Genomic DNA, 12,440 nt, shown 5'->3' on the forward strand with positions numbered 1-12,440 from the left:
CACAGGCTGCAACAAGGGAAAAACAAAAGAGATCTGAAAAAAACTCAACATTTCCCAGAGGAATACTCAACCATTAGAAGGGATAGCACAGAGAGGCTATCTAACTTTAGGAATATTCAAAACTGAACAAATCCCGAACAATCTGATCAAAGTTGTTCCTGGTTTCAGTGGATGCTGGGACCTCCTGACCTCTAGAGGTCCCTTCCAACATGAAGTACTCCCGACAGCACAAACATCCCATGGTCTGTGTTGGTAAGACACTCAAAATGGAAAGATAGATGTTCTGTTCGCAAAGTACACAGTCCACACATTTAAATTCATTTTTTTTAAAAAAAGTCTTATTGCTTTATTTAGATTTTGACATAGCCCACTTAGGTTACTGGAAGTCCTGTTGAAGATGTATATAGAAGTAACTGACTACTTCTTAGCTTAAACCAAATAGACTAAAATAATGGTAGAATTCAGCCTGAACAATTTATGAACTAAGCAATTCTTCCTTTGTCTAAGAAGAGCAATCACCATACTATCCATTTTCTGGCTTTTGATTTGGGCTTCATTTTTGTCATTTGTTTTAAAGCAAAACTTTGAAATAGTCCATGGATATATTTTACATACTACAAGAATACAGGATGGCTTTATGAAATCAGAACTTCCAAACAGTCTTCTGAGAAAATTTCAGTACTAGTAATATTCTATCTTCTTTGACTCAAAAGTGCATACGCATTCAAAGGTTTTACACATTTCCCAGACATCTTGTAGCATACACGAATCACATCAGCTGTTTTTGTTCTCAATGGGAAAAAAGTTAAATTAATAATTTTAAAAAGCGTTCCATGGAAAGTGCGCTACATTTTTTCTTCTGGGAAATCAAACCAAGAGGATCTGTTGACAAGTGTCTTTGGCAGTCTTAGTATCAATGGTTGTCTCTCTGGACACTCTAGGAAGGAAGTCCTGGGGGAAGGCAGTTGACTGGAAGGCGCTGCTGGTGCTTCTTGAATGTAGCTGGTTATAGTTTCTGTGCGAGGGGTGTTACTCCTGGTACTCGCTATGGTAAGACCCTGATCAGCTGCTGTTTCTCGAATTTCAACATCAGCATTTCTAATGCCACCATCTAAGCCTCCCCTTCTGGTGGGAATATTGCACTTTTTGGCTGCTTCTCCAGTTTTTTCACCAACTCTGTAAACATCTTCACATCCTGTCTTTCTCAGAAAAGAAGATGGAGACTCGTTTTCCCTCTCATTTATCTGAGTTGTGCCTGTCCAAGTAATACTGCTGTCACGTTCAGTACTTTCTGGCTCCTTGCTACTATCACTATCAATTGTAATCACAACTGGAGAAGAATGTGCCGAGTTACTCATGTGATGTTTCCGGTGTTTTTTCTTATGCTTTTTCTTTTTCTTTTTAAGATGCCTTGCAGTGTCTGTTGCTTTTCCTTCATAGACTATCTCCACACTTGGACTCCTCACCTTTTTCTTCTTTTTCTTACGCTTTGTCTCACTGCTTGCTCGATTGTCTGAAAGGCTATCTTCATTTTTGAAGCAGTCAGTGAATTTTGAGGAAGTTTTCTTGGGTTCATTTTCTCTCTCTAGACTTGTGCTCTCCATGGATGCATTTTCCAAGTGGCGAGTTTTGTACTTCCTTTTTCCACCAGGCTTTTCACTTTTCATTCTGTCAGTTCCTCCAGAAGGGGTCCTTGACCTGTTGCTTGATCGACTCCTTGACCTGCATTTTTCATAACAGTAATAGTGTCTCTCACGGAGTCCCCTCTGGCTACGCGGATCTCTCCTTTCAATAAATGATCGTATCCTGTATTCTGGACTCTCAGATTGCCTTGAATAGAGGGCATTAGGCTGAGTCCTCCTCCTGCCAGAGGATTCACTGTCATCTCTGAACACCTTTTGACTACAGAAAGCATAGCTCCACTGGCATCTACTTTGATAATTGTCTCTTACATAATAACGATCACTGTCTCTGCTTCTTGATCTCCTTTTGCCATGGCCTTTGCTACGTGATCGTGATCTGCTTACTTCTCTGGATGGAGTGCTCTCACGACTTAGCGAGCCTCTCTGGCTTTTTAGAGACTCTCTGGTGTCATGAGCCCTCGATCGCCTGCTGCTTCTTTTGCTCCTATGTTTGCTACTATCTCTGCTTCTCGATTGTCTCCTTCTAAGTTGGCTTTTGCTACGATGCTCCCTCCTAGACCGATGGCCATGACTGCGACTGTTCCGTGAACAGGATTGTGGGCTCCTGGACTTTCCCTTTCTAGACAGTCTGTGATTCCAAGGGGAGCATACTGTGTCACTCCCCAGAGAGGGGCTCCAGCTCAAGTCCCGTGGAGACAGATCTTTTACTTTACATTTGTTCTTCTCATCATCTTTTGACTCTGTCTTCTCAACTGCAGGAGATAAGCAGCTTCTACAACTACCTACATCCTCCTTATACGTGGGGGAACATGGTGATAAACTCCTGCTTGGTTCACTATCACTCCAGCTGCGACACTGGATTGGTTGCTGTTTCTTCACATCTTCCCTTTTCTCTTCCTTGATGGACTCCTCAGTGTCTGAGGACAGCTCAACCACTTCTGGTGTCCTCTCAGCTAATGGCTTAACATACCCAACAATAACACAATTGTCCGAGGAAGAGTCACTGTTGTTCAAATCAGCATTAGCCTGTAACTGAGTTTGCAGTTTGGTTCTTCGACTCTGTGTAGCAGAGCCCTCATCAGAACTTTCTGACGTCTCCAGAGGAGAAGCTATGGTTGCACGAGCCTCTTCTGAAATAGAATAGGAAGGCCCCGGAGTTTCATCGTCCCAGGGGGCCTGACCAAGACCAGTCACAGACAAACTGTTATCTGGCCCTTGAGAATATGCCATATCTGGAGATATTGTAATAATTGATGAGTCTGAGTGGCTTCCTTCATCATATGATGGTGCAGGACAGTCATAATTGGCGTGTTGATCATATGCTTCTAAGTTAAAAGGACAACGGGCAAAACTGATGAATTCATGTAAGAAGTGTTCAGTCCGATTCAGCAAAAACGGCTTTAGATCGTCAGCAAAGGCCTGACTTTCCAGATCATACCTAGTCACATTACTCATAATTACGTGCTGCACAATATTAACCAAAGATCCGTGGGCACCAAGCAGGACTGTAAGTTCTCGCTTCAACCAAGGAACCAACCTGTGAAGGCAAGCAGGGTTGCGGCGGAAAAACTCTGCTGAAATGTCTCTATAGCGGCCACCATCCTGAATACTACGAATACGCACACCGCTGCGGTACAGAGCTCTGCGGAAGTTGATCATGTCCTCCTCCTGAATCTGCTGCAGAGATATGCCCTCTGCACTAGCCTGCCTCCTTGAGGCCAGACTCCTTATCATATGCTGAATCTCTTCAACTCTCTGCCGCACTGGTTCGTTAGACAACCCTTCAAACAATACCCCATTATCTGGAGGTGACAGTGTCCTTCGGGAAGGAGAACTGCCAGCACGGCGCTCCCCTGTTAAGGTAGTACGGTAACGAAATCTTCGGCCATCGGGGCTTGCAAAAGAGCTATTTTCTGACGGGCTGAGTATATACTCTTTAAAGTCATCTTCAGCACGAATTGTATGGAAAATGGAAAAAAAGGGTTGCTTGCAGAGGGGGCATTCTGCTTTGTTTTTTGACCACTCCTGGACACAGCGGAAACAGAACCTGTGCAAGCAGCGATCTAGATACGCAACATTGTCAAATCTATCCAAGCAGATGGGGCATTTAGAGTCAGGAGATGCATCTGTTGGCAGCTTGCTGGTGCCAGCTTTTGGCGAAAAATTGCTATCTTCTGAAAACTCCTTATCTGCTGAAGTCATGTTCTACAAAAGAAAGACACAAAAGATCATCGCTATCCCAGAGAGACAAAAATGTTAAAGTTTAGACACAGAAACCCGTAACAGTCACCTTCAAGGCTGCAAAACCCCGTGTTAGCACCAAGAGAACACCAAACAAAGAGGCAGCACGACCTAACTACTTTGCTTGGCTTCTCTTCACAGTGAGATCTGGCTCTTCAGAGTTGCAAGTTTTAAACAGAGCTTGAATAATGCTGGCATACATGAAGGTAACAGGCAGGACTCTGTCTTCCACCCCACTCATAACTGCTTTGATGTAGTAAATTTATGGTTAATGTGGTATCCTTCGAAACGCACTTCCAAAAGAGACCAGGGTTTACATATGAAAAATATGAGAGCGTATTTTGACAAAAGTCACAACAAGTAATTGCACTGGAACTAAACTATCAGTGTCTGCTGTTCTGCTGGACCTGTCCTGCTCCTGCACCCCCTGCCCACAAGCATGAGCATCTGCACGAGCCTCTGCTGGGCACTCATGCTGGACCACAAACGGTTTCTTGGACTGAGCAACCTTCAGGGAAGTTTTCCAGCCTAAATTAGTCTTTGTTTTTAGGACTGAAGCAGAAACAGCCAGGTGTCATTTCTACGCCCATCCTCGGGTACATGCCACCTTTTTATCCTTTTTATCTAGTCAGGCTGTCAAGCGTAATTATCAATAAATCCACCTATTTTGCAGTTATTTTTGGTATCAGCATTATCTTAAGGCATTACAACACAGCGGAAGTAAGTTACCGTGCTGCTTCAAAACTTGGTAGCCCATGTTTTGCAGCAAGCTCGGGAGCGTGTCGTAACCGGACACCGGGCACAAAGTCTGCCGTGCAGGCCAGCGAGACACGCACACACGGACGGTCGGGCACACACCGGGGTACAACCTCACGGACGCGCGGGCTGTCACGGGGGGGGGGGGGGGGGGGGGGGTGCGGGAAGAGGCTGACGCCTCTCCGGTACGACACCGCCCGCCCGCTGCGGGACACCGCCACGCCCAGCACCCTCCCCCGCGCCTCCCGCTCGCCTCGTCTCGGGCCGCCGGCCCAGCCGAAGGGCTCCGGCGCCGCTCCTCCCTCCAACTCACCGCTGCTGGGCCCTCGCTCCCCGCCCGGGCCGGGGCCGCCTTCAGCCTGTGGCGCGCCCGGCAGCGTCCAGAGCCCGGAGTCTCCCGCCGCTCGTCCCCCAGCGGGCGGCGGCGGCGGGCGCCCTCCGCCAGGCGCCGTAACGGCTCCGCCATCCGCGGCGGCGGGCGCGGCGTTGCCACGGGAACCGTTGCCCCCCGCCACCAGCGGGGCAGCGCCGGGCCGAAGCGCTGCCTGCCGGGAGCGGCGCGCGGGCGCCTCGCTTGAGCGTCACTTCCGCCGGCGGCGGCGGTCGGGTCTCGCCGGCGGGCGCAGGCGCTGCTGAGCGGAGGAGGCCGAGGAGGGGCCGAGGCCGGCAGGGTTCCGCCGGGGCGGCGGGACCTGCGCCCGGTCTGCCGCCTGGTGCGTGCCGGGGCTGGCGGGAACCGCGGCGGGGGGCAGGTCCGAGTGTGCCGCCCGCGGCGGGGGGGAGGAGGGCGGGAAGGCCTGAGGCCGCCCGGCCCGGAGGGCGGGTCTACCGCCCGGGGGCAGCGGAGGAGCGGGACTGGGTGTCCATCTTGGTGGAGGCAGCGGACGCTGGGACCTGGGGTGGGTAACGGGGAGGTGCTGCCGCCGCCAGCGCGCAATGTTTTGTCCCGCAGCTGCTGGCTGCCGTGGTGCTGCTTTCCTGAGGCTTCGTCCTCTACGGGGCAGGGGTGACTGCCCAGCGGCAACTGGAGAGCGGCCTCCTGGCCCGGGAGCTGCCGTAGACAATGGCAGAGCCCGGGGGACTCTGCCGGGAGCTGGGCGTTGTTTCCGAGGGTACGGAGGGATCCGTCGGAAGGCTGAAGGAGCCTTTTAGTCAGTTGGGCAAATAAAGCATAAACAGCTCTTGGAAAAGAGGAGGTAAATAAAGCACGGAGAGTTACTAGAAAAGTGAATGATCTCTCCTTACTGATTTACTAGCACGTATCAGCAAGAGACACACGTACCCATATGCAAAAAGAGACACCGACACAGCCAGCTCTACAGACTGTCACAGAGAAAGTGCTGCTTTCCAGAGCACCTGCCTGTAGTACTACCAGGACTCACACAAAACATGATGTTGTGGTCTGAGCCCAGAGGACAACTGAGGAGCACCACGCAGCTGCACAATCACTTCTTCCCCCTCAGGGATGGGCAGGAGAAAACAAAACAATAGGCTTGAGAATTGAGGTAAGAACGGGGAGGGATGATTCACCCATTATGGTCACAGGCAAAAAGACTCGTTGAGGGAAGAAAACATCAATTTCAGTTAAACACCACCACCACTTAATTTTCCAATCAGAGTAGGTCAGGAAGAAATATAACCACATCTTAAAAACACCTTCCCCTCATCGCTCCATTCTTCCTGGACTCAGCTTTGCCCCAGTTTCTCTACCTCTTCCGCCCCACAGAGGCACAGGGGATGAGGATTGAGATCAGTTTGTCACCTGTTGTCCCTGCTGCTCCTTCCTCAGGGGGAGGACTCCTCACACTCTTCCCTTGCTCCAGTGTGGGGTCCCTCCCACAGGAGACAGTCCTCCACGAACCTTCTGTGACGAGTCCTTCCCATAGGCTGTAGCTCTTCCTGAGCTGATCCAGCCTGGGTCCCTCCTGTGTGTCACAGTCCTCCCAGCGTGGGCTTCCCTCAGTCATGGCATTTTTGGGCACAGCCACCTACTCTGACATGGGCTCCTCCCTGGGCTGCAGGTCAGCATCTGCTCCTCTGTGGAGCTCCACAAGCTGCAGGGGCAATCTGCTCCAGTGTGCCCCCCAACTCCTTTCTTCCACTGACCTCAGTGTTTGCAGAGGCATGTCACCACTCCCATTCTTCCTCCCAGGTTTCTCTTCTTAAATACATTATCACAGAGGTGCAGCTGCCATCCCTAATTGGCTCAGCCTTGGCCAGAGGTGGGTCAAACTTGGAGCCCCCTCCCCTGCTACCAAAACCCCTGTCACACACACACAAACCCAACACACATGACCACAGCCAGCCATGTCCCTTTTCTCCTCTACAGCTGGTAAGGATTGAAGTTTACTAGTGAAAGCACAGATCCCCTGAGTACCAGCACAGCTCTTCTGTCCATCTGATAACCCTGCCCTGTACCCTCAGCCCTCTGGCTTGCTCCTACACACCAGCTGGTCCAGCTTCCTGCTCACAAGCAAATGCACATGCATGCACTGACACGTTTACCCAATGGATGCTCCACACCCACAGATCTCACCAGATACCAGCATGAGCCTATGCCTGATACCCTGCCTGGACCCAGGGCTTCCTACTCACCAGCCACCCCACATTGAAGTTTGTTAAAATGTTACATCCCCACCCCCAACACTTTTCCCTGGTGTTTGTGGGAGATGCAATCACTTTGGCTCCCCAGCAGGCAGCACCAGACACATGGGCACCTGCAGTCCTGCTTCACGTGCTGGTGCCGCAGCTTGCTTGCTTTACTCATCCCAGTTCCTCCAGTAGCTGTGCCTGGGGCACACGTACTGGTCCTGTCCCAGTGGCTGGAGCTGAGACCCTCACTGTCACCTGTGCCCTTTGCTGGCACCCAGACCCTAAACCACTCCCATCACTGGCACAATAGAAGGGATCTGATCCAGAATTGTCCTAACTTGGTCAGCTTCCTAAATGTTGTGTGCATGTGTTGGCTCTTAGGCAAGGTGGGATCCACTTGGAGAGACCATCTCTGGAACTCCCTGAATCACCAAAATGGGAAGATGGAAGGTGCCCCAGGCTCTTCACTGGGGGATTTTCATTTATGAGCTGAAAAGAAGCAATTCCGGAAGTTAAATGGCTCTGGTTTTGAGTCTTGGTTTTCTACACAGCTGGGAAGAGCGAAAGTCCTGTGGCTCCTCTCTCCCACAGCCCACACAGACCAGCAGCACCTTATTCCACCCACTGACCTCTAGAAGCCAGGAAAAAGCCTTCCACTGGAGAGGCCTGCCTCTGCTTCCTGGGCCTTTGCGTCTTCTGGGGTCGCTTGGTCCGTGGCAAGGGTTTTCCCCACAGGCAGCTTTGTGGGAGTGAGAGCATGCAGGGGCCTTGGTCTCATATTCTCCTGAGCAGCAGCTGCAGCAGCACTGGGAGTGCCCAAGCTGTTGACAGTGGGACCCACAGACTCCAGGAGGGGACAACCTCCAGCCCTCTCTCTGGCTCACCCTGGCACCAGGGCCAATGCCCTCTTGGGGACAGCAGAAACAGCTCCTCGGAGGAAGGAGGTGTTCAGGAGCCTCTGTCTATTTGATTTCTGGGGCTTTTGAGCATCTCCCGTGTTAGCTGCATCACCTGGTGAACGCATGAAAATTGTCATAGACCCCAGCCATGCCCCTGCAAAGGTTTCTGTGCTGGCAGAGAGGCTCTCCACCTCTCCACTGATTCTAGGAGCCAAAGCTGAGCAGCTGGATCATCCTTTGCTATCCATGCAGTAAGAGCTCAGCTTTGATGTGTTGTTGTCCTTACCGTGGTGTTCAAGCAGTCACCAGGCTCTCTTTCACCTGGCCAGCTGGGCACCTCCAGCAGCACAGCGCCAAGAGCAGGAGTGATGGGTGCAGAGCTGGCCGGCCCAGTTAGAAAGTCTCTGACCTCCAGCCTGCCCCAGACTGTGGCCTCTCACTGTTAGCTTCTCTGCCTTTGTTTCAGGTACCACCACTGACTTGCACCTGGAGCTGCAGGTGGGCAGGGATCAGCCACTGCAGGGTTTTGCGTTGCTCGGCTCCGCTGCAAACCTTCCAAGTGCCATTTTGCAGTCACCGCGATGGAAATCACCCATTATAACTTTGTTCCTTCTGGGTAGGGAGTGTTCGTCACCACACGGAGCTGGTTTACCTGCAAGCTGCCACCAGATGGCAAAATACTCCCCAGCATCGGTCCCCAGCCTGCTTGCCGCTACCGCAGGCCGGAGCTGTGCAGGGCTGCAGGGAAGTCGCAGCACGGGCTGAATTTCTCTCCCCTCGGTTTGGCTGCTGCTCGGCGTGTTCAGGGGTGTCTCTCCAACAGCCTCCAGAGGAGAGAGACCTGCCCGTTGCCTTTGGTCCCTGGAAGCCCAAGGCAGAGCCCACAACTGCTCACAACAGAGATGAAATGCCTGAGAATGTCCCTGCTGCTGACTAGGACCTTGCACAGAGATGGCAAGTAGGCAGAAAGAGAACTTGGTCTTTTTATGGTATGGTCCTTAGCTAACTGAGAAAACCGTGTGATGTTCTTGCAGATATTAAGAGAACTGAGAGTCTCAAGACCTTTTTCTTCTCTGCCCTGCCCTGCCTATTCTCCCTCTTCTTTCTCCTGTGCTGCTGTCATAGCACCATGCTGGAGTCAGTGTTAAGGGTCTAAGAAACATCCTCAGCTTCACATCCTGATGTTTGCCTGAAGCCATGTCAGGATGATGGCAGCAGCAAGAAGCAACTTTTTTTCTCCCAGGTAACGTGGGAGTGGGATCAAAGCCCCTGTAGAGGTTGAGAAATACCTCATTCGAGTCTAGTGGTGAGGACAAAGCTTGCAGCTTTGGTCTCTTTGGCTCATCCTTCTGCTTGCCTCCGCTACTTGCCCAGTAAACAGTAGCTCTTTGAGGAAAGCAAGAATTAAAATCATGTGCATCCCAAGGATTTGAAACTGTCACCTCGGCAGGAAGTCTCTGTGCTGTGCCACATAAAACATAGACTCGAGAAGCTCTGGTAACCAGAGAAATCCCAGAAACTTGAGATTTAGATTCAGCTCAGTTTCCCATATTGGAGTAAATCTTCACTCTAATTCTTCTGCCCAGAAGTTATGCATTGTCTTGAAAACATGCCATAAGGATCATTCTCCAGGATAAAGCTCCTGAGACATGTATTGAAAGTATTTTAAGAAGATCTCTAGTAGATATGTAGTCATTAGAAATAAGGGAATATAACCTCAGCATTTCATCAATAGCAGTATTAAAAATTTACTTCCTATGCAGTTTTGATGTCAGTTTTCTCATTTCTTAAAACACTGAGCTACCTCTCGCTGAAGAAGCTGTCTCTGAAGCTGCTCACTTGCAGTGTTATCACCTATGTCATATGTTACACCTCTCCTCCCCTTTCAAATTCTCTGTTCAGCCTGTGCTCATGTGCTTGCTCATGGAAGTCATGAAGCACATGCAAACCTCCTCAACTTGCTTTTGGGATGACGCAAGTAGGACTTGGACTCAGTGCTCAGCATCCATTATCCTCTCCTTGCCCACGAAGATGCAGTGCAGAGCAGAAAGCATAAAGCATGTGTTTCCTGTCACAGTCAAAATGTTACAGCAAATAACTATGTTTAGGCAGCATTAACCATTCAGATGAGATCACCAGAGATGGCTATTTTGCCAATGGTATCATCCCTAAAGGAATATATTCATAATGGTGATGAAATCTCCCTCAGATCTTTTTTTTTTTTTTTTAATCCTTTTTAATAAAGCATAGCTTATTTATCAGAGCAAGGCTGGTTTGTTAGTCCTGAAGTGGTTTGTTTGTTTGTTTAGGTTTCAGAGGGTTGTTTGGAAAAATTGTGATCAGCATGCTTTTGATTAGCATAGCTAAGAGGACTTTCATTTAATGAAATGATTAATTGATTCAGCCAGGTATGCAGCCACACTAACAGCTGCTTCAACAGATACAAAAGATGCTCCCTCAAATATGACCTTGCCTCACTACCATGAGGCAGTACCCATGGATACATGTTAATTATAAGGTTGATAAGAATATGTAAGGATAACTAATGTAGCTGAGTTATTTGATGAAGGCTATTGAAAACAGTCAAAAATGGAAACAAAATCATTAGTCAGGCAACTGTGGGCTAAATTCAGCTTTAAATCACTTTAACATATTGATGATAATCAATTTCTCCCAAATTACACAAGCAAGGAAGCTGAAACATAATTACTTCATTCCTGCATTAGACGCTGTTTGAAAATGGAGGAATTACACAAGTTCAAACTAGAGTTTAATAGAGCCCTTGCCTGCTAATAATAATTACATGCTTTCATTATCCTCTCTATTATTTATGCAATACCACCTGTAACCTAAAAGCTGTATAAATACAGATTTTGGTAAATACACACAATTTCATGGTAAATGGAAATGTAACAATCTTTTAAAATCCCAATGGTGGCCAGACATAAAATGATTATAAACCTAAAGACAGTACTTAGGACTACAAGTAGCTCCCAGGTCACCACAGACCAAGAAGCAAAAGCTACAAATTTTGTGGTGAAAGAGGAAAAAAGATTTATGCATGGTATGAGACACAGACAGATAAGGGTAAGAGAGAACTGCAGGAAAGCAGAAGACAGCACTGAGCCCAAAGGAAGGTGACATGTCAGACTACCCTGTCTGAGGACACTACCAGTGACTGGAAACACTCAGCAGACTTAGGATGGGTTTGTCTGAGTTGTGGTGCTGCCAAAAATCCTGTAACAATTTGGACAGACAAGTTTCAGTTCCCTATCTGCAAATACAGGCAGGGAGTTTCCTTGCTGCATTGCCACTTCAGGTCTCCTCTACTGTTTGCTGCAGCCATCTGCCATCACTCATCCCGTGCTGCGACCACTTCAAACGTTTCTGCAGGAAGGAACACATGTATCTGAACAGAATTCAATGCTACAGGACCGTGACTCACCATCAGAGGCTCAATAAAGCTGTGTAACACATGAATGTGAGCAACTAAAGCAAAGCAAAAGCATACAAAACCTTTGCAGAAGCTAGACGGCAGTGTTGGCACATGCTCTAAGGCACAGGCAAGCTACTGCTCATATTTCACACAGTGGGCTCTAATTGTGGGTCTTCTATTGACAGGAATCAGTTTTTGACCTCCTTTTTCATCATCTGAAGAAGAAATGGTTTAGCACCTCTGAAACTTAAGCCTCAAAGGAGGTACTCAGAGTTTATGGGGGAAAGCAAGAGCCAAAAAGACTCAGAGTTCCCAAAGCAGAAAGAACATATCCTTTTCTTTAATAGTAAAAAGGTGGTTTCCCCCCCCCCCAAGTCACGTTTCTGCATGTCCGTAGATCGTCCGATTTCACAGTGACACACCACCAAATGAGCTTGTCACTAAAAGGAAGTTGCAGTTTTTGAAACAGCTATTTACATGGAAATGAGATAAAAAGAGAGGTGGAGGGCTCTGCTACAGATACTGGAAGAGACAAATGGTTAAAATGATAAAGACCTTCAAAGACCATATGTTGCCCCAAGCAGCCTTTAATGAATTTTATTGTGGTTCAGTGAGTCTTGTTTGCTTTTAACGGCTCATTTGGCAAGTTGTTGCTACAGCAATTTCTAATAAGAATGTCACAATAATCTTTTAACCGTGTACAGCTTTGTGACTATACAGGATTGCTCTGAAAGTGAATTTTGGACTTGGTAAGATGGAAAAACATCTGCAATAAGTTCCTTTATTTCCTTCCTCTGTGGCGCACATCACACAGAGGAACAGGAGGACAACAGTCACTCCCAGGAAAAGCAGAAGGAATTCTCTTCCACTCAG

General features: G+C 48.6%; 1 protein-coding gene and 1 long non-coding RNA gene across 2 annotated transcripts; one reads left to right on the forward strand and one right to left on the reverse strand.

Moving 5' to 3' along the window:
• Positions 1-316: 316 nt before the first annotated feature.
• Positions 317-5,194, reverse strand: TOPORS (TOP1 binding arginine/serine rich protein, E3 ubiquitin ligase). The gene is made up of 2 exons (XM_074812672.1): positions 4,954-5,194; positions 317-3,848 (listed from the first exon to the last, which is right to left on the reverse strand). The coding sequence occupies exons 1-2, from the start codon at positions 5,104-5,106 to the stop codon at positions 846-848; spliced, it is 3,156 nt and encodes a 1,051-aa protein (XP_074668773.1). The 5' UTR covers positions 5,107-5,194; the 3' UTR covers positions 317-845.
• Positions 5,195-5,244: 50 nt separating this feature from the next.
• On the forward strand, positions 5,245-10,392 carry LOC141918334 (uncharacterized). The gene is made up of 3 exons (XR_012621656.1): positions 5,245-5,353; positions 5,897-6,145; positions 8,598-10,392. It is a non-coding gene; the product is annotated as an uncharacterized LOC141918334 (long non-coding RNA).
• The last annotated feature ends 2,048 nt before the right edge of the window (positions 10,393-12,440 follow it).

This window comes from Strix aluco, chromosome Z (genome assembly GCF_031877795.1).
Source record: "Strix aluco isolate bStrAlu1 chromosome Z, bStrAlu1.hap1, whole genome shotgun sequence".
Taxonomy (NCBI): domain Eukaryota; kingdom Metazoa; phylum Chordata; class Aves; order Strigiformes; family Strigidae; genus Strix; species Strix aluco.